Below are 23002 nucleotides of genomic sequence, written 5' to 3'. Positions count from 1 at the left end.
ATTCAGTAATGCAGGCGAGCAAAAGAAGTATAAATCAGAATTTATATGTTGAGAATTAAAGGCACATTTCATTGGGTATCTGACGGCAGAGCAGAAACAGAATTTCAAAAAATGCAGAAACCTATTATTGGAAAGGATTTATAACTGTTACCTGGGGTATGTGGCTATCAGGTGTGCGAAGCCAATCCCTAATGCAATAAATGAGGGCCGTGAAAAACAGGAATGCTGTGTGTGGGGAGAATATATTTACACTTGACAACTACACAAACAAAGTGAAAGGCAGTAAGCCTTCGAAATAAGCAGAATTGGTGAATACTTAATGTTGAGGAAGCTGTAAGAGATAGTCTTGAAACATACAAATGTAGGCACAAAATTTGGTAAAAATTTGTGAGCATCAAGAGTGATAACAATTTAAGTGACTTAGCAGACCATTTCATTAAAATTTTGGATGGATTTGCCAATTAGAAACTACCATGGAAGATTTGAGGTTGTGAAGGGATAGTACTGGCTGTTTGTTTAGAATTAAGAATGGTAAAATGAAACTAATCTGTGAGCAAGATTTGTACTAAGACCTGAAATCCCGACAGCATTCCTGTTTTGAGTAGTTATTTATTTTATCAAAATACTCAAAAAATGAATACCTAAAGTGACTGGAGTGTCTTAGGTTGATGGTGATTAGAAAAGACCATTGTTTCTGGAAAAAAGCTAGATATTTGTACTCAAGAGTACTAGATTTTTTGCTCACTGGTGTTCAGGTTTTATGTGCGCGCGCGTGTGTGTAAATGTATAATGTATGTATATATATATGCTTTATTTGAATGCTTTTGGGAGTGGGTAGGGACAGCACAGAATCTGATGTGAGGCTCAATTTCATGACCCTAAGATCAGACCTGAGCCAGCCAAGAGTTGAATGCTTAACTGACTGAGCCACCCAGGCACCCCTTAAATGCTTTTTCTATTCAAATTGCTGCAAGAAAAATAACTTCATTAATGAACACCTAAAATTCTTTAATTCTTTAATTCTTCCCCTGTCACTGAAAAGCAACTATTACTTAATACAAGGATCTGCTGGGATGGTAGAAGTGGGTAGAGGTATTTTAGTGTTGAAGAAACCATGTAGAAGAATATGAAGGGTGTGGTACATGCTTGTTGGATTGAATTGACTCAGAGGAACATGAAAAGATCCACGCTTTTGTGGGATTCAGAGCATGGGTTGATATACCATGCCGTGTTGGCCAATCTGGCCAAGGCCTATTTTTTAGGACACATATATACCTGTCATTCAATTTTAGGAGTATTTCAGTGAATATATATCCAAAGTTTTGCAAACCAGCATTTAGACTTAACTGGGCCATTAGTTCATTGCTGTAGAGCAGTCATTTTGAAATCTGTTGATCTGATTCCTCCATCCCCAACCCTGTTTGAACTATTAGCTAGCATTGTTTCAGGCAGGCTGCAGCTAAGGAACAGAATAGGGGAAAAGCTAATACTAGTTAGCAGTAGTTAGTAATTAACAGTACCTTTTAGTGAGAGACAGAACTGAAAGACACTATGAGAAGAACTTGCCTTCCTTAGCCACTGGTCCCAGAAAGAAAATGAGACATGCTTGGAGTTCCTTTGAGCCAGCTGGACCTGAAGCTGAAAGTGGAGCTTGGGTCTGCAGCTGGCTACCAGCCCAGCAGAGGTAAAGAAAGGAAGAACAGATAAGGGATCTGAAGATCAGAGAGTTTTGGAACTTGCCTGGGGTCACAAAGAACGTAAGCAGCAGAGCAGGGGTTTGAACCTGACACTCTGACTCAAAAGCCTCAACTCTTCAGCTACATAGCTGCAGAGAAGTGAGGAAGTATGCTCATGTTGGGACTTTGAAAAACAAAAACAAAAACAAGAAAACAATGTCTTTTAGAAGTATTTTAGCCCTTCTGTTTTCGTTTTTCCCATGTTCAGAAAATTATATACGGAACGATCACATAGGAATTCCCCCTTTAATGTATTTCTGCTCAGTGGCTTATTTAAAGCATGTCATCAAGTGGTCTTGAAATACTTATTTTAAATTTTTCTTAAAAAATCAGTAGAGGTTTTGGGGCGCCTGGGTGGCTCAGTGGGTTAAGCCGCTGCCTTCGGCTCAGGTCATGATCTCAGGATCCTGGGATCGAGTCCCGCATCGGGCTCTCTGCTCAGCGGGGAGCCTGCTTCCCTCTCTCTCTCTGCCTGCTTCTCCGTCTACTTGTGATTTCTGTCAAATAAATAAATAAAATCTTTAAAAAAAAAATCAGTAGAGGTTTTGGAGTCAGGGCAAACTATTAGCTGTGTGACTTTGAGCAGTTCACTAACTTCTATGTCTAAGTAGTCGCTGCATCTATAATCTGGGGATACTAATAGTACCCAATTTATAGAATTAGAATTACTGTGAGCATAGGATGAGTTAATACATATAAGATATTTAGAACAGTGCCTGACAAACACAATGTATCTACTACCTAAAGTTATCTCTTGTTACTTTTATTTTGGGCAAAGGGTTTACAAAAGATGCAATGTGAACTGTTTTTTTAGGCAGCATCTTTTATGTGATAATATGGGTAAATTATATGTGGATTGGGAACTTATATCTAGTAATAGAGGAGTCATGGCTTTGGGTTTCCCTTTGTGCAGTGACTCCTGAAACTGAACATTTCCCTTGTGGAGGACTTTGAAATCTACTACTCATTGTGTATCTTATCATCTTGCACCTAAGCTGTCTGCTGCATGGTTGATCTAGGGTCTCCCACCAAAGTGGAATAGTTGACGCTGCCTTGTGTGCAATCTGTGATCCCAGTTTGTTTTTCTGAGAGACCATGCCAAGCTTGTGGTGTTATGGGAGTCTTTATTTCGTTAGCACCTAGGAAGACACCCCGCGCGGCCCCCTTCCCCCTCCCCAATTTGTACTCCTTTGACCTTCATTTGTTATACAGAGCAAATTCTAAACAACCACTTTCTGGGGTGCCTGGCTTGGCTCAGTCGAAAAGCATGTGATTCTTGATCTAGTGGTTGTAAATTGGATCCTCATGTTGGGTGTAGAGGTTACTCAAAACAAAACAATAAAACAACCACTGTCTTCAGGGAGTTTGCATTTGAAAACATATGCCTAAAGGCATTTTATGAACTTGTAACTGTAGTAGATCACTTCTGGAATATTCTATCTCTGACTTACTCTAAATTAACTGTATTTTAAGGTTTTTTTCTTTATCTTCATGTTGGGTTCTCAGAATCTATAGATTGGTGTTTTTCATCAGTTCTGGGAAAGTCTTCTTATCTCTTTAAACATTGCCTTTGCCCATTCTTTCCCTTTTCTCCTTCTGGAACTCTGATTAAACATTCATTTGACCTCTTCATTCTGTTTTACATCTTTCTTAACAACCCTCCCCTGCCTTTCAGACAACTTCATTTTGGTATAATGCACATATTCTAAAATTTGCCCTTTGTAAGTATATATGTTTGATTAAAAAAAAAAAAGATTTTATTTATTTTTTTGAGAGAGAGCATGAGCAGGGTGACAGGGAAGGAAGGAGAGGAAGAAGCAGGTTCCCTGGCTGAGCGTTGGGGGAGGGGAGGCTGGATCCAAGGAACCTGGCATCTGGACCTGAGCTGACAACAGACACTTAACCGACTGGCCCACCTAGGCATCCCTTGATGGTTCGTAATACATTTATTTAGTTTTATAGCCACCACAATGCAGTTTTAGAACACTTCTGTCCTCTCACAAAGTTCTCTTATATTTGTTTGCAATTTATCACTGTTCTTACTTTCAGCCTCAGGTGTTTACTAAACATTGTTTCTGTGGTTTTGTCTTTTCTAGAAATTTCATGTAAGTGCAATTATGTGATCTTAGGTGCCTTACTTTTTTTACTTAATGTCTTTGAGGTGTAGCTATGTTGCATGTTATCCTTAGCTTGTCCCCCTTATTGTTATAAGTAGCTAAAGCCAACAGCACCACCCAGGCAACCCTATTTATTTTTCAAAATATTACTTTATGCTTAAGACTTAGCTAGGTTTCCATTTAGATCTTCATCTCTGTTGCATGGAAGAAAGTTGGAATCTTGGCATAGAGTTGTATGACATGTAAGATTTTGTGCATTAATGATTGTTAAAATAATTTCAAATTGTTGCATATCCAAATACACACTGAAAAAACTCTTTTTAGGGACGCCTGGGTGGCTCAGTTGGTTGGACGACTGCCTTCGGCTCAGGTCATGATCCTGGAGTCCCGGGATCGAGTCCCGCATCGGGCTCCCAGCCCCATGGGGAGTCTGCTTCTCTCTCTGACCTTCTCCTCATTCATGCTCTCTCTCACTGTCTCTCTCTCAAGTAAATAAATAAAATCTTTAAAAAAAAAAAAAAAAAACTCTTTTTATATTCTTTCAAAGGAAAAATATTACTTTATCTGATGATGAATAGACTGTAAGATGACAAGGGTGACGTGAATGGATTCTGGTAAGCCAGGCAAGAAGTGATGATGGCTTGGCCTAGAATAGTAGCAGTGGAGGAGTGGGAAGTGGCTGGATTCTGGATATGTTTTGAAGGCAAGTTGTCAGATTTTGCTCATGAGACTATTTATGAAGTCGATAAAGAGAAAATCAAGAATGTCACTAAGATTTTTGCCTTAAGAAAATAGAACTGGAGGAATAGAGTTGACATTTACTGAGATGAGGAAGACTATAAGAAATGAGTAGATGGGTTAACGCCTGTGTCTTCCGCTCAGGTCATGATCCCAGAGTCCTGGGATCCAGCCCTGCATCAGGCTTTCTGCTCAGTGGGGAGCCTGCTTCCTCCTCCCTCTCTCTGCCGGCCTTTCTGCCTACTTGGGATCTCTGTCAAACAAACAAACAAATAAATAAATAAATACAATCTTAAAAAAAAAAAAAATCTTAAAAAGAAAAAAAAAGAAGATGCCTATTAGACATCAAAATGAAGCTGTTGAGTGGGCAGTTGGCTATATGAACATGGAGTTTAGGGAGGGATCTAGCATGGAAATACAAATTTGGGAGTCATCCAGTATATTGTGATAAACTGTATGTGAGCACTGAAAGAGTGAATGTAATTGGGGAAAAAAAGTTCAAAGTATGAATGAATATAATTGGAAAAAAAGAAGTCCAAAGATTGGGGAGAAAGAGGGGTGCCTGGGTGGCTCAGTCGGTTAAGCATCTATCTTTGGCTTCGTTCATAATCTCAGGTTTGTGGGATCAAGCCCTTGTGTTGTGCACCCTGTTTAGTGGGGAGCCTCCTTCTCCCTCTGCAGTTCTCCCTGCTTGTGTGCATACACGCTCTCTCTTTCAAATAAGTAAATAAAATATTAAAAAAAAAAAGAAAACAGAAAAAGATTGGGAAGAAGAGTGGGGGGATCAGCAAGGGAGATTAATGGAGTGACCAGTGAAGAGAAGACCAAACTAACTGATGAAGATGTTTAAAGAAGGTTGAGAATGGCAGCTTTCTTAAATGCTGCTGGATAGGTCAATGAAGATGAGCCCTGAAAATTCTAAGTTTGGATTTAGGGAAAGTCATTGGTGATCTTGTTGGAGCTTCTTTCTTTCTATTTTTAAAGATTTTATATATTTGAGAGAAAGAGCACACACAAGCAGAGGGAGCAGCAGAGGAAGATGGAGAAGCAGGCTCTCTACTGAGCAGGGAACCCGATGTGGGGCTCATTCCCTGGACCCTGGGCTCATGACCTAAGCCCAAGGCATATGCTGCAACTGACCCAGGCATCCTTTATTGAAACTTACTTAGAGAGAGTGGTTGACTTGAATGCCTGACTGGAGTGAGTTTTAGAAAGTGTGGAAGGAGAAGAAAAGGGAAGAACTTCTACCAGGAATCTACTGTAGATGGAGGCAGAGTCATGGAGTGGTAGCTTGAGGGGAAGGTGGAGTCCAGCAAAAGTTTGTTGTGTTTTGTTTTTTAAAATGAGAAGAATAACATGTTGTGTGCTGATGGGAGTGAGTTAATAAAGAACAAACAAAAAAAAAAAAAAATAAGGAATTGGTGGAGAATTTCCTTGAATGAGGTGTATGGGATTTAGGGCACAAGAGGAATGGTTGGACTTAAAAAGAAGTGCGTATAGTCACAGGAAAGAAGGCAGAATATGTGGGTATAGATACTTATGGTGGATATATATGATAGAAGCTTGTCCATGTTCTCTTCTGGTTGTTTAAATTTCTTCAGTTAAATGGGAAGTAAGTTCATCTGTTGAGAGTGAGAATGGAGAAGGAGGTTTGGAGGTTTAGGAGAGAAGGATGTAGTGTGAAATCATATAGGAGAATGACAAAATGGACGAGGGATGTATAATGTGATTATTGGGCATCATTAAGAAGCATTTGAGGTTTGTGGTCCATGTTTTAAAGTGGAACTAGAGGACATTGTTCTCTTTTGTCTAGTTACATTAACAGTAAGTAAGCAGTTACGGAAAAGTTGGGCAATAAAGGTGAATCAGGGTTGGGTTTGCCAGGTGTATTCTAGAAGCAAACACGAATTTTTGGTACAGTGATTCTAGAGACAGTCCTGCTCCCCCTGCCCCCAGGTGTAGGGAAAGCAAGTTTTTCAAAGGAATACCAGATTTTAATTGGAATAGAAAGGTGGTGGAGGAATTAGGCTAAGTGAGCTCTAGTATATAGGATATTTTGCTGATACAGGGCCCTGTGTTCTAGAGGTTATCCTTTGATTTTTATAACTAGGGTATCATGGTGTAATTTGTTCCCACATGAGTGAGTCTACTTAAAGAACCATTTAGGGGACCTGGGTGGCTCAGTTGGTTAAGCTGTTGCCTTTGGCTCAGGTCTCGATCCTAAGGTTCTGGGATGAGCCCTTCATCAAAATCCTTGCTCAGCAGGGAACCTCCTTCTGTCTCTACCTGTTGCTCCCCTTGCTAGTACGTGCGCACACACACTCTTGCTCTCTATGACAAATTAAAAAAAAAAAAACACAACTTTCCCCCCCCCCCCCAAAGATTTTATTTATCTATTTGACAGAGGGAGATGCAGAGAGAGTGAGGGAACACGGGCAGGGGGAGTGGGATAGGGAGATGCAGTCTTCCCATGGAACAGAGAGCCTGATGTGGGACTCTTTCACAGGAGAGATGAATTTTGGCAGAATTTACTAGAATTAGCAAGCATTAGGGGAGTAGACTAAGGTTTATTATTGGGGTACCTGAAGGTTTTGAGAGGAACCTGCAGACCTTCACCAATCATAATATTGTCTAGAATGTCTATTCTCTCAGAGGTTTCTTTTTAGAACATTGGCTCTTCCTTTTTGGACTGTCCTGATAGTGTTGTATAGAGGATGGATTCTGTGTTTTTTAATCTACTCTGTTTAATCTACTCTAATTTATAAAAATCTACTCTAATTTATAAAAGTTTCATCTGAGCCAGCACATAATGCTTCTTCCTTTTTAATCAGTCACAAGTAGCAGATGAGGATCCAGAGTCTGAGAGTCTAAGGATCTAGGCAGAAACTTAAATAGTGGTATAAAAAATTAATTTAAAAATACCTTTTAAATTTTAAATATTATTTCAGATTTATAGTAATTGAGGGAAATGTATTAATCTTCAACTGTGATCTTAGATTTGCCTTATGCTGTTAATTTTTTGCATTATGAATTTGCGACTATTTGGTTATACATATTTAAGATTGTAACCACAATCTGGTGAATCAGACATTTGTAATCATGTAATAACCTACCCTATCCCTGTTGATGTTACGGTCTATTTTTCCTGATACTATTTTTCTTTTGATTAGGAGTTGCTTGGTATCTTTTTCTGTCTGTATACCATTAACCGTCCACGCCCTTATGTTGTATATACTTAAATTAGGAATAAAATATATATATATTTTTTAGTTAAATCTTACAATCACTTTTAATTCGTTTCTAAGTGATCCACTTCTGGGATCATATCAGCCCCTCTTGAGGTATTTGGCCCATCTGAAACTTGATGTTCCTCTCCTTAATATGTGAAGCAACATTATCTTTGCAATATGTTGATTTAGTAATCTAAATCACAGTGGGCTTGAATAGAATGATTGTTATATTTAGGTGTGTTGTCTTGAGTAAGTCTTTACTATATACTCTTGGTAAATGCTTAGTGAATGGAAAAAAATTAAATAGTATAGAACTATTTCTTTTTTGTACTTATCTTTAAATTATTTCATTATACTATCAGTGGGTTACATTAATTTATAAACCATCTTTTAAAACTTTTTGTTTCAGTCCCAGAAATCCTGGATAGAAAGCACTTTGACCAAGAGGGAATGTGTATATATTATACCAAGTTCCAAAGACCCTCACAGGTAAGCATACCCTTGTTTTTTGGGTTCTTCTAGAAATTTGGATGTAAATCACATTGCTGTTTGCTTATTAAAAACCAAAATTATTATGGGTGGCTTAGTTGGTTGATGTCTGTCTGCCTTCGACTCAGGTCATGATCCTGCGGTCCTGGGATCGAGACCCATGTTGGGGTCCTAGCTCAGTGGGAGCCTCCTTTTTCCTATCCCTACTTGTGTGCTCTCTCTCTCTCTCAAATAAAAAAAGTAAAATCTTTAAAAAAAAAAAAAGAGAGAGAGAGGAGAGATCATTAGCACAGTAAAGGTATTCTGGATTTCTTAATGACGTTTGCAGCATAAAACCTCCGAATTCTTCAGAGTATTATTCCTTTATCCCTAAGCTCCCCCAGATCATACTGGTATATTACAAAGATAGGGCAGTTAAGACTTTTTTAACTGATCCACTGATTTTGAGAAATTAAAAATGTGTTTTTATTTATTGAACATCTGTTGAATACCCAATACTATGGTTTGTTGATGCTAAAGAAATCAATACAAACCTAATAGTTCCTGTATTTGTCAGAATATAGATACAGCTCAGCATCTGCTAAAAAACCTATCATCAGAGATTGTAGACCATTCTGACCGACTTTGATGTTTCACATGGCTTTGATAATAGAAAAATTTAAGACACTAGTTAAAATTTAAGAAAAAGTTGACCTCTTGAGGTATTTATTGAAGTAACATTTTTCATAAATTTCTTTTCCTGAGGCCTAAAAATAGATAAAAACTTAAAAGGACAAATCAAAGAAAGAGTTATTTTCTAGAATACGGAGAACTTCTCTTCATAGACACTTAGGAAAAATTAGTTGAGAAAGGCATTTATAAGATTTTTGGATCTTCTTACCTTTCTCATTTCCTATCAAACCTTGTTCTCTAGCCAGTTAACTTCTTTGCAACTTTTACGTCTATTTGATATATGACTGCTACAAAAACATAGCCAAATTCAGAGCTAGAACAAATTAATCCTAAAATGAAACCACATAAGACCTTGTGTAGCCAAAGCAGTCTTGAGAAGGGGGAATAAAGTTGGAAATTTTCAAAATCTCGTATTTTTTTTCAGTTTTTAAAAAAATTTAAATCCAATTAATATATAGTATAGCATTGGGGCGCCTGGGTGGCTCAGTGGGTTGGGCCGCTGCCTTCGGCTCGGGTCATGATCTCAGGGTCCTGGGATCGAGTCCCGCGTCAGGCTCTCTGCTCAGCAGGGAGCCTGCTTCCCTGTCTCTCTCTCTGCCTGCCTCTCCGTCTACTTGTGATTTCTCTCTGTCAAATAAATAAATAAAATCTTAAAAAAAAAAAAAAATATATATATATATATAGTATAGCATTGATTTCAGAAGTCAAGGTCAATGTTCATCAGTCTTACATTAATACCCAGTATATCACATGCCTTCCTTAATGTTCATCACCCAGTTACCCCATTTCCCAATTACCCCTCTCCCCTTTAGTAATCCTCAGGTTCCTATGATTAAGAGTCTCTTATGGTTTGTCTCCCTCTCTGATTTCATTTTGTTTTAGTTTTTCCTCTCTTCCCCTATAATCCTCTGTTTTGTTTATTAAATTCCACATATTGAGTGAGAATATATGATTGTCTTTCTCTGATTGACTCATTTCGTTTAAAGTAATACACTCTAGTTCCATCATGTTGTTGCAAATGGCAAGATTCAGTTTTTTGATGGCTAAGTAGTATTCCATTGTGTGTATGTATATATATGTGTGTGTGTATATATAACACCACATATCTTCTTTATCCATTCATCTGTTCATGGACATCTGGGCTCTTTTCATTGTTTGGCTATTGTGGACATTGCTGCTATAAATGTTGGGGTGCAGGTGCCCCTTTGGATCACTACATTTGTATCTTTGGGTTAAATCCCTAGTAGTACAATTGCTGGGTCATAGGGTAGCTCTATTTTCAACTTTTAGAGGAACCTGCATACTGTTTTCCAGAATGGCTTCACCAGTTTGCATTCCCACCAGCAGTGTAAGAGGGTTCCCCTTTCTCTGCATCCTTGCCAACATTGTTGTTTCCTAACTTGTTAATTTTAGCCATTCTGACTGGTATTACATGGTATCTCATTCTGGTTTTGATTTGTATTTCCCTGATGCCAAATGATGTTGAGCATCTTTTCATTTGTCTGTTGGCCATTTGTATGTCTTTGGAGAAATGTCTATTCATTTCTTCTGCCCATTTCTTTTTTTTTTTTTTTTTTTTTTTTTAAAGATTTTATTTCTTTGACAGACAGAGATCACAAGTAGGCAGAGAGGCAGGCAGAGAGAGAGGAAGGGAAGCAGGCTCCCTGCTGAGCGGAGAGCCCGATGTGGGTCTCGATCCCAGGACCCTGGGATCATGACCTGAGCTGAAGGCAGAGGCTTTAAACCACTGAGCCACCCAGGTGCCCCTTCTGCCCATTTCTTGACAAACCCAGATTTCAAGATATACTACAAAGCTGTAGTAATCAAAATAGTATGGTACTGAGATGCCTGGGTGGCTCAGTCAGTTAAGCATCTGCCTTCTGCTTTGGTCATGATCCCAGAGTCCTGGGGTTGAGTCCCACGCTGGTCTCCTTGCTCAGTGGGGAGCCTGTTCCTCCCTCTTCCTGCAGTTTCCTCTGCTTGTGCTCTCTTTCTCTCTGACAAGTAAATAAAAATCTTTAAAAAATAATAATAATATGGGGGCTCCTGGGTGGCTCGGTGGGTTAAGCGTCTGCCTTCGGCTCAGGTCGTGATCTCAGGGTCCTGGGATCAAGCCCGGCATCGGGCTCTCTGCTCAGTGCGGAGCCTGATTGCCCCTCTCTCTGCCTGCCTCTCTGCCTACTTGTGGTCTCTCTCTCTGTGTCAAATAAATAAGTAAATCATTAAAAATATATATAGTACATATTTTATTTATTATAAAGATTTACTTAATTAACATATAGTATATTATTAGTTTCAGAGGTAGAGTTCAGTGGTTCCTTAGTCTTATATAATACTCAGTGCTCATTTTATCACATGCCTTTCTTCTTATCCATCATCCAGTTGCCCTATCCCCCAACCCCATTCCTCCAGCAATCCTCAGTTTGTTTCCTATGATTAAGAGTGAGAGAGAGAATCTTTTTTTTTTTTTTAAGATTTTATTTATTTATTTGACAGACAGAGATCACAAGCAGGTAGAGAGGCAGGCAGAGAGAGAGAGAGGAGGAAGCAGGCTCCCTGCTGAGCAGAGAGCCCGATGTGGGACTCGATCCCAGGACCCTGAGATCATGACCTGAGCCGAAGACAGAGGCTTAACCCTCTGAGCCACCCAGGCGCCCGAGAGAGAGAATCTTAAGCACTCTCCACACCAGCGTGGAGCCCAGTGTGGGGCTGTATCCCATGACCCTGAGATCATGACCTGAGCCAAAATCAATAGTCAGACCCTTCCTTAACTAACTGAGCCACCCAGGTACCCCAAGGCAGTTATTATTTTTATTTATTTGCTTATTTATTTATTTATTTATTTATTTTAATACCATTTTGGTATTTAATTGTAATAGTTCTTCAGTAGGTTTTGATTTAAAAGGTTGCTACATTGAGTCTGTAAAATACTGTATGTGCTCTTTTATAAAATGTTATAGTATATTTTTTGATACTGCAGTTATTTTATAAGAATGGTGGTTGGTATTCTGTTAGTGTATATGCCACAATTTATATACCTGTTCCATTATTAAGCAAAATTTGGGTTGTTTTCAATTTTTAGCCATGATTAAGTAATGAAGACCTTAGTGGATAAAAATTCCTTTGTGTTTAGGCTTTTTTTCCCCCCTCTTAGTGTATGTAATGCCAGAAAGCTTTCCAAAAGGACTAAAGCAATATATGTTATTACCAGAAGTGACAAGAATCCCTGCTTTACTGAATATTAACTAGAATAACTTTTTTTGTCCGCAAGGAACAGTGATTAGTAGGAGATAGTATGTCTTAAATTTACATTTACTTGATGATTGAGAAAATATTTTTTTATGTCTTTTAATATTCCTTCAATTTTTGGTAGATATGGTAAATGTTAAATAATTAAAACAGATATCCTTAATATCTCTTCCAGTCATTCTGTGAATTTTTAAATTTCTTATTAAAGGTGTTTTGTTACAGGGTGCCTGGGTGGCTCAGTTATTAAGTGTCTGCCTTCAGCTCAGGTCATGATCCCAGAGTCCTGGGAATGAGCCTCACATTGGGCTCCCTGCTCAGCGGGGGAAGCCTACTTCTCCCTCTCCCTCTTCCTCTTGCTGGCTTGTGTTCCCCTTCTCACTGTGTCTGTCAAATAAATAAATAGTCTTTTTTGTTACAATGTAACATTACATTTCTTTCTTTCTTTCTTTCTTTTTTTAAAGATTTATTTATTGGGGTACGGAGGTAGCTTAGTCCGTTTGACTTCAGCTTGGGTCATGATCTGGGTTCCTGGGATTGAGCCCCTGTCAGGCTTCCTCTTTGGCAGAGAGCCTGCTCCTCCATCTCCTTCTGCCTGTGTGTGCTCTCTCGCTCTCTCTCTCAAATAAATAAATAAAATCTTAAAAAAAAAAAAAAAAGATTTATTTATTTATTAGAGAGTGCCTGCACGTGAAGTGAGGGGAATAAGGAAGAGAATCCTTAAGCAGACTCCCCGCTGAACGCACAGTCTGACATGGGGCTTGGTCCCAGTACCATCGTATTTCTTAACCAGAGAGCAGAAGGGACATTTCCAAGGTCACATGGCTAATAATTCATAAAGGTGGAATTAGAATTTAGATCTCCTTAGTTCAGTATGCCAGTTCTAAAGTTAGATACTGTTCTTTCTTTGGGAGAAAATTATGGTCTTGCTTTATTTAAAAAAAAAATAGGTAATATTATTGAGGAGTTATTTCCCATACTTTTGTTCATTTTTGTTCATTTTGTTCATTTTGCCATAGAAATTTAACATTAGGTACTAAGTATCTTTGGCTGTAGCCTCCATATGAGACATTATTTTCAAACAATGGTAGCTGGTCATTTCTTTCTGTGCTAGTTGAAAATTTTTTTTTAAGATTTTATTTATTTATTTGACTGAGAAAGAGATCACAAGCAGGCAGAGAGGCAGGCAGAGGGGCAGAGGGTAGTAGTAGGCATCCTGCTGAGCAGAGAGCCTGATGTGGGGCTTGATCTCAGGACCCTGAGATGGTGACCTGAGCTGAAGGCAGAGGTTTAACCCACTGAGCCACCCAGGCACCCCTGAAATTTTTTTTGTAAAATTTTATTTTTAAGTAGTCTCTACATCCAATATGGGGCTTGAACTCACAACGCTAAGATCAAGAGTTGCACACTTTTCCAAAAGGGCCAGCCCTTAATACTAGTTGAACTTGAAAATTCGTTTAGTTTTTTTTTTTTTTTTTAAAGAATTTATTTATTTATTTGACAGAGAGATACCGTGAGAAAGAGAACACAAGCAGGGGGAATGGGAGAGGGAGAAGCAGGCTTCCCACCAAGCAGGGAGCCAGATGCGGGGCTTGATCCCAGGACCCCGGGACCGTGACCTGAGCTGAAGGCAGACACCTAATGACTGAGCCACCCAGGCGCCTCGAAAATTAGTTTTTCATGGATAGGTTAATACATAGATTTATAAGATACCAAAATTTATAAGCGAAAGCCTCCTTTCTACCACAGTACCTTAACTATATAAATTCCCCTTCCTAAAGAAAACCAGTGCTAACTGTTCTTTGGAATACCTTCTAGAAATAGCTAGATACAGTCTTTGCATGTCCTAGCAGATGTATATTTACTCCTCTCTCTTAAATTTTAAGTACATACTGTTAAACCCATCATGTTTATTATCTTGGCAGTAACCACTGTTTTTAATTATTGCATCCTTTTAAATTATATATCTGGATCATAGTTTGTTTTAGTACTTCCTTAGTTTCTTTTTAAAGATTTTATTTATTTAACAGAGAGAGTACGCACACAAGCAGGGGGAACAGGAAGCAGAGCAGGCAGAGTGGGGAGCCTCCTGAGCGAGGAGTCTGATGAGGGACTCAATCCCAGGACCCTAGGATCATGACCTGAGTTGAAGGCAGCTGCTTAACCAATTGAGCCACTCAGGCTTCCCACCTTATTTATTTTTAAAGGTTTTATTTATTTCTTTGAGAGAGAGGGAGAGAGAGAAAGCACAAGTAGGGGGAGCAGCAGAGGGAGAGGGAGAAGCAGGCTCCCCACTAAGCTGGGAGACAATGTGGGGCTTGATCCCAGGGCCCTGGGACTATGACCCAAGCCAAAGACAGACATTTAACCAACTGATCCACCCATGCGCACCTTTGTAGTTCCTTACTGATAAACATTTTAGCTATCCTGTTTTTCTTTTTGTTACTAGAAAAAAATAAAAGCCATAGTGAATGAATAACCTTGTACATTAATCATTTTACACAAGTGCTACAAATATTTTTCAGCTTACAGTTTAGTACTGGAATTATAGTTTGAGAGGGAATCTACATTTTTTTCATTGTGATGAGTATAACCAAGTTGCCTTCCATCAAGATTATATCAGTTTATACTCCCACCAGCATAAAAGACAATTCTATTCCTTAAGATAGTGTCTTAAAGATCAAAAAAATCTTTTATAATCAAATGGTCTTTTCATATGTATATTTTTTACTTGTGAACTATTCATGTGCTTTCCTTTTTTAATGGAGATTTGATGAAACTCTATATATATTAGGGAAGCTAAGCTTTTGCCTGCAATAATTTTTTCCTTTTTTGTCTTGAGACTTTGAGTGACATATTTTTGTCATGTAGAAATGTTGTATTTTTGTGTAGTTAAATTTGCCAGTCTTTTTCTCTTTAGGTTTGTAACAACTAGTTGTACTTAAAAAAATGGAAACTATTTTAAGTATTAGGTGGGTGAGGGAATGGGTAAAATAAGTGAAGGGGGGTTAAGAAGTGCAAATTTCCAGTTATAAATAATAATGGAGATAAAATTACAGTACAAGGAATATAGTCAATATTACTATAGTAATATTGTATGGTAGCAGATGGTGACTTCTCTTTATCTTGGTGAATACTGAGTAATGTATAAAATTACTACATACTGTGTTGTGTACCCGAAACTAAGGTAACATTATATGTCAACTACAACAAAAAAATGTGGAAACTATGTGAATTTAAAAAAATTGTTATTTGAGTGTATAATCAAGGTATAAATGACCTATATTATCTACTGAACAATTAGGCTAAGATATAGTTTTCCTTTGTTTTGTACTATTATATGGATTTTATGTAGTTTAAATAAAAAAAAATTTTTTTTAATGTTAAGTAATTAAATTTACCTTGTTTTATAGATGCCTTCCAGGATGTCAGATTTGTCAGCAACTTGTCAGGTAAGTTTAATAACAAAACTGTTGTACAGAGTTTGAAATATAAAACTATTTTATTAGAAGCATTAGTTAGATGGGATAAAACTCGGGTTATTACATTTGAGGGTTACTTTACTCAAATTTGGAAGTTGAAGGATTGGGCGAGGCTCCTTGAAACTCAGTGAAGCTAGTTTCACTGAAACTCTGCTCAGTGAACAGATTTCTAAAGTTGAATGTGAATTAGTTAGGTAAAGATTGATTGAGGAAAAGGGATTTAGGCCGAGAGAACAGGATGTGAGAAGGCCTGCCAGTAAAAGAGATTATGGTTCTGTAAGGAAACTGCAGAATGTAGAATATAACAGGGATATTGGAGAGATTTGATCTGGAGAAATAAGTAGGGACTAGATCATTTAAACTTGTGTACTATGTCACATAGTTTTGTTTTCATGTTAAAAAGATACACAGGGAAGTAAATTGCTTAGCTTTTCTTCTTTGGTAAAAGCAGTTGGCATCTTGTGGAGATTTGATTAGGAGAAAAAATAGCTTGGAAGGTTTTGTAATAATTCTGGAAAAAATGAGAGCCTAAATTAAGATAGTGGCTGTGATGATGAAGAGAAGTCCACATATTTGAAGGGATTAATAATATAAACTCAATAGGATTTGGTGAATCCTAACTTTCTTGACCAGATACTAAGTAAATACTAATGTTGTTCATTGAGATCTGATGAAGGAATATAAGACTTAGGAGGTCTCTGGTAGGTAGGCTAGAAAGAAAAGTGCACAAAGTAAGTTCATTTTAGATATATTGAGTTTTTTTTTTTTTTTTTTTTTTTTACCATTTCCTGTCCCATTCATTCCTTCATTTAGACGCAGAGTTCCAGGTGGTATCTTTCCACTCAAACCAAAGATCTTCCTTTAGTATTGGTATAATACAGATACAATAGAGATGAATTTTCTCAGATTGGTTAATCTGAAATTATGTTTTCATATTTTTATTTTTCATGTTTATTTTACTGTCTTTTTGAGAGCTATTTTCCCAAGGTACAGAATTTAGCTCTTTTGAGCCGTTGGACTCCGGGACGTATGCCTGGGCCATGGCCATCTTTGCCTTCCTCTCATTGCAGATTGTCTTTCCTCATTTAAACTCTATACTACAGGTTTTTATCCTATATATTTTTATAGTGTAAAGTATATATAAGACTATGCTTTTACACTAAACATTGTATAGTTGCATCCCATATGCCTTGATATTATTTTTATTTTTATTTTCATTTTGTTCCACATATTTTCTAAGTTCTTCTGTGCTGTCTTCGATCTATGAGTTAATAAAAGTGTGTCATTTAATTTCTGAATACTTGAAGAATTTCCCAGTATTTTCTTTCCTTTTAGAGAGAGAGAGTGCACACAGATGAGTAGGGGAAAAGACAGGAGGGGCAGAGCGGGGGAGAGAGAGAATCTTTTTTTTTTTTTTTAAGATTTTTAAAATTTATTTGTTAGAGAGAGAGAGAGAGAGAGATACAGAGCGCAAGCACAGGCAGACAGAGTGGCAGGCTAGAGGCAGAGGGAGAAGCAGGCTCCCTGCCGAGCAAGGAGCCCGATGTGGGACTCGATCCCAGGACGCTGGGATCATGACCTGAGCCGAAGGCAGCCGCTTAACCAACTGAGCCACCCAGGCGTCCCGAGAGAGAGAATCTTAAGCAGCTTCCATACCCAGCACAGAGCCCCATGGGGGCTTGATCTCATTATCCATGAGATCATGACCTGAGCTGAAATTAGGAGACAGTTAACGGATTAAACCATCTAGGAACAACCCTTTCCCACGTATTTTCTTTTTTTGGTTTCTAGTTTAGTTTCACTGTGGTCTGAGAAGATAGTTTGTATGATTTCCATCCTTATTCTATTTATTGAGACTTATTTTATGGCCCAAAATATGTTTAATCTTGGTAAATATTTCTGTGCACTGAAGAAGAGTTTTTATGGGGTGCCTGGGTGGCTCAGTGGGTTAAGCCACTGCTTTCGGCTCAGGTCATGATCTCAGGGTCTTAGGATCGAGCCCGCATCAGGCTCTCTGCTCTCTCTCTGCCTGCCTCTCTGCCTACTTGTGATCTCTCTCTGTGTCAAATAAATAACATCTTTTTTTTTTTTTTTTAAAAGATTTTATTTATTTCTTTGACAGACAGATCAGAAGTAGGCAGAGAGGCAGGCTGAGAGAGAGAAAAGGGAGGAAGCAGGCTCCCTGCAGGGAGCCTGATATGGGGCTTGATGCCAGGACCCTGAGATCTTGACCTGAGCTGAAGGCAGAGGCTTTAACCCACTGAGCCACCCAGGCACCCCAATAAATAACATCTTAAAAAAATTTTTTTTTAAATTTGATGTTACAATTTGGGTGAGATAAGGGATGCTATACAGAGAAGATAAAGGTTGACATCCTATTCCTTTTGTTCCTCCCCTCCCCCCGTCTTTTCTCTGTTTCATTTCGGATAGATTCTAATTTGTTTCAAGATTTTATTCATTTATTTGATAGAGTTTATGTTTTTAGGGGCTGGATTTTATCATTCTGTTAGCGGAATTTTGACTTGTTTTAGCATGCAATTAAGTTACTTTGGGCTAATTTGATCCTTTCAAATATTGCTCGTGCAGTGTGTCATGGTACATAGTGATTCAGGTCTAATTTAGCCCTTCTTGTTAGGCATTGCTATTCTGAGGACCCTTTTATAGGTCTTGTGTATTGAGATCTCTTACTCTGGCTGGTAGCAACACAAACTGTTCCCTGCCCTTTATGAACTTCAGGAGTTATTTAGCCTGCTGTTGTCTAGTAGTTCTTACGTTCGCATTGGGTAGTTTGTTCTTATTCATGTTTAAGAAGATCCTTCTGAATATATTGGGAACTCTCATGTAGCTCCTTCTTGTTTCTTGCCCTACAAACTCTAGCTCCTTGGCTTCTACAAACTGTGATATAATTTTTAAAAAATATTTATTTATTTTAGAGAAAGAGAGAGCATGTGCACATAAGCAGGGGACCGAGGGCGAGGGAGAGAATCTATAAGCAGACTCCCTACTGAGGGGGGAGCTGATATAGGGGTTCATTCCCAGGCCCCCAAGATCATGACCCAAACTGAAATCAGGAGTCAGATTCTCAAGCAACTGAGCCATGCAGGTGCCCCTGTGATATTTTATCAAATTAGTGAGACTACCTGGCTCCACTGGGACCTGCTTCTTACATAGTAGTATCCTGTAGTGCTTCTAGGTAGAATATAGTTGCTTTCTGCCCTTGACCCTGGGCAACCTTTGTCATCAGGTATAGATTAGTTTGCGTTTTGTTGAATTTTGTATGCATGAAATCATAGAAATATGTACTGTTTGGCATTGGGTTCTTTCATGAAGCATGATATTTTTGAGATTATATTGTGTTTAATATTCTAATATGAGATATTCCCATGCTGAATATTATTCTGTTATATGGCTATATTATATTTTGCAGATAACCCCACACTAGATATGGAGGACTGTATCATCAAAAAAATGTACTTCTACTATTTTAATGCTATGTTAAAAGTATTAATTCATTGGTATTATAAAATTAAAATTTATTTTTATACTTTTAATTGGTTTGTTCATTTTAATTCAGTTTTCCATTGACTAATTTTTTTTTTTTTAAGATTTTATTTATTTATTTGACAGAGAGAGATCACAAGTAGGCAGAGAGGCACGCAGAGAGAGAGGAGGAAGCAGGCTTCCTGCTGAGCAGAGAGCCCGATGTGGGACTCGATCCCAGGACCCTGAGATCATGACCTGAGCCGAAGGCAGCGGCTTAACCCACTGAGCCACCCAGGCGCCCCCCCATTGACTAATTTTTTGAAAGGTCTATTTAAAATTTCATTTTTTTCCTTTAGGTGTTTTTGTGGTCGCTTGGTCAAGCAGCATGCTTGTTTCACTGCAAGTCTTGCCATGAAATACTCAGATGTGAAATTGGGTGACCATTTTAATCAGACATTAGAAGAATGGTCTGTGGAAAAGCATACAGAACAGAGCCCAACGGATGCTTATGGAGTCATAAATTTTCAAGGGGGTTCTCATTCCTACAGAGCTAAGGTATGTCACATACTTGATTTTTAAATTTCATTTATCTTGTTGTCTAAATAATACATAATATACATGTTGTCTGAAAATTTATATAGCAGTAGATCAGAAAGTTAGTCTTAGTCATTTCTTTATATATTTTAAAGTTCTTTGTGTAGGTGCTTATACACATATAGAAGTGTTACATCTTGGTGAATTGAACGTTCTGTCATTATGAAATGTCTTTAATCTTGTCAATTTTTTTTAAAGATTTTATGTATTCATTTGCGAGGGGGGAGAGAGAGAGAGCACGAATGGGGGGAGGGGGAAAGTGAGAAGCAGAGGCAGACTCTCCCCTGAGCAGGTAGCCCAACGTGAGGCTTAGTCCCAGGATCCTGGGATCATCACTTGAGCTTAACCAGCTGAGCCACCTAAGTGCCCCTAAGTGGTTTCTTTATAAGCAACACATAATTTTTAAGTTTATTTTATATGTCTCACTATTTCTTTGTTCCCTTTTCTTGTTTGCTTTGTTTTTCTTTTTGTTTGTTTTTTTTTTAAAGATTTTATTTATTTATTTGACACAGAGATTGAGATTACAAGTAGGCAGAGAGACAGGCAGAAAGAGAGAGGGTGGGGAAGCAGGCTCCCTGCTGAGCAGAGAGCTAAATGTGGGGCTCAGTCCCAGGACCCTGAGATCATGACCTGAGCTGAAGGCAGAGGCTTAACCACTTAGGCACCCTGTCTTGTTTGCTTTGGATTAAGTATTTTTTATTATTTCCTTCCTTATTAGCATGTTACTTATACATCTTTTTCCTGTAGATTAAGCTTATAATAAACACTGGTTAAACACATTTTGATTTATTATAAATTAGTCCTTTCACTGTTTTTTGGACAGTGCGAGAACCTTTACAATACTTGTAACTACATTTATTTTTCTTATGACTTATGTGTTTTTGTTGGCATAATTTTATTTTATTTAAAGATTTTATTTATTTATTTGACAAAGAGACAGCGAGAGAGGGAACACAAGCAGAGGGAGTGGGAGAGGGAGAAGCAGGCTTCCTGCTGAGCAGGGAGCCCAGTGCGGGGTTTGATCCCAGGACCCTGGGTTGGGATCATGACCTGACCCGAGGGCAGCCGCTTAACGACTGAGCCACCCAGGTGCCCTGTTGGCATAATTTTAAACCCCACAAATACTATTTTTTTTTTTTAAAGATTTTATTTATTTATTTGACAGACAGAGATCACAAGTAGGCAGAGAGGCAGGCAGAGAGAGAGAGAGAGAGGGAAGCAGGCTTCCCGCGGAGCAGGGAGCCGGATGCAGGGCTTGATCCCAGGACCCTGAGATCATGACCCGAGCCGAAGGCAGCAGCCCAAACCACTGAGCCACCCAGGCGCCCCCCACAAATACTATTTTTAATTTATATTTATCAACATTTTACCTGTTATATTGTCTTTGTTCTACCTGCCTCCCTGCCTTGATTGGAAAAGCAGTGGTAAAGGTGGGCACATCTCTCTAAGTTTTCCTTTTCTTTTGGATTTTGATTCCAGTTACTCATTGTCTTAGTACATTTCTGATGCCTTCATACATGTTATTTATTTTCTAGTTTCTCTATTCTTAGGGGCAGAGTTAGTTCAAAACCGTCTAGTCTACCATTGTCCAAAGTGGAACTCCTCATTTATTCCTTATATAATTTTTTTTTAACTTTAAGCTGCTTTCCAAATACAACTTTATGCCAAATATAATAATGAGTTAAACAAAACTAACATAGGGAGATTTGGTATATCTCATTATAAACTTTTTTTTTTTTTAATAATATTTAAGAGAGGGAGCACTACCAGGAGGCTTGGGGGAGGGTAGAGGGAGAAGCAGATTCCTTGCTTAGTGAGTGGGGAGGGGGAGCCTGATGCAGGGCTAGATCCCAGGACCTTGAGATCACTTGTAATGTCACTTTAGACAAAGATACATTTTTTAATCCTGTAAACCAGAAGAAGTTACTTCACAGATGTGACAGCGTATTTTCTATAGAATTTTTTAAAAATTAAACTTATAAATCTATCTGAACAACCTTGAAATATTGAGTAGAAAATATCTTTGTTATTTTACTGCATAGTCACAATTCTGTTATAAATAGACCAGATCATTGACAAAACTTTCAGATGAACAGTATTTGTCTCTCCTAATAGCAAGAGTTGTAGAAGCTTCCATTTTTTTTCATTCCTCTTTCTTTCTTTTTTTAAGATTTATTTACTTATTTAGAGAGAGAACACAGTGGGGAGGGGCAGAGGGAGAGAGAGAAGCAGCCTCCCCACTGAATAGTGAGCCCTACTTCTTGTTCCATCCAGGGACTCTGGGATCATGACCTGGCCTAAGGCAAACCTTAACTGACTGAGCCACCCAGGCACCCCATTCTTTCTTTTCCCTTTTCTTATCACGATAGCTAAGCTTCAGCAGTTTGCACTACTGCATGTTCAAAGTTAAACAAGTCCGTAAATAACTGGATAAATTTGCAAATCGAATGGATGGTAATCAAGTTTATATAAATTGGAAGAGGAACATATTTATGTTTTAAAGGTTAGCAATTAGAGTATCACTGCTTTTATAGCTCTTACAGAATCATTTTCCAACTTTAAGGTCATTTGTTATTACTTATTCCTATGGGTGTTAAGTATATTAAAAGTAATCTATCAAATCTACTTCATTATAATCAGATCTAAGTAACATTTTTGTAATACTGTATAATGTTGCATTATGAAACCTATGAAAATATTCAGTTATTTTGTCTTTTAAAAATCTTTTTTAGTATGTGAGACTATCATATGACACCAAACCTGAAGTTATTCTGCAACTTCTGCTTAAAGAATGGCAAATGGAATTACCCAAACTTGTTATCTCTGTGCATGGGGGCATGCAGAAATTTGAGCTTCACCCACGAATCAAGCAGCTGCTTGGGAAGGGTCTCATTAAAGCTGCAGTTACAACCGGAGCCTGGATTTTAACTGGAGGAGTAAACACAGGTAATGTGATGATTATAGCAATTTTATTTAGTGTGTTTGTAAATGTTTCATAATATCAGTTAAATATTTGAAATAATAATCAACACAAGCAGTTTTTCTGTTAAATAGTTCCTGAGTATAAATGGTAACTGTCAGGTATTTGGTTTTCATTTATTTTTAAAAAATAATACACTTTAGGGATGCCTGGGTGGCTCAGTTGGTTAAGCCACTGCCTTGGGCTCAGGTCATGGTTCCAGGGTCCTGGGATCGAGTTCCGCATTGGACTTGCT

The 23002-nt window shown here is 38.2% G+C and overlaps 1 protein-coding gene across 4 annotated transcripts in view; it reads left to right on the top strand.

Annotated features, from left to right (window-relative positions):
* Positions 1-23002, top strand: part of TRPM7 (transient receptor potential cation channel subfamily M member 7) — a 113023-nt gene that overhangs the window by 8144 nt on the left and 81877 nt on the right. For all 4 annotated transcript variants that reach the window (XR_009355572.1, XM_059181532.1, XM_059181533.1 and 1 more), the window contains exons 2-5: positions 8231-8310; positions 15642-15680; positions 19550-19748; positions 22520-22733. Coding sequence is in view for 3 of the 4 variants with exons in the window: in XM_059181532.1 (XP_059037515.1) it covers positions 8231-8310; positions 15642-15680; positions 19550-19748; positions 22520-22733 (532 nt within the window). In the remaining variant the exon portion in view is untranslated. The remainder of the gene's footprint in view (positions 1-8230; positions 8311-15641; positions 15681-19549; positions 19749-22519; positions 22734-23002) is intronic.

This window comes from Mustela lutreola, chromosome 7 (assembly GCF_030435805.1).
Source record: "Mustela lutreola isolate mMusLut2 chromosome 7, mMusLut2.pri, whole genome shotgun sequence".
Taxonomy (NCBI): Eukaryota; Metazoa; Chordata; class Mammalia; order Carnivora; family Mustelidae; genus Mustela; species Mustela lutreola.
This window is presented reverse-complemented; position numbering and strand designations above follow the sequence as displayed.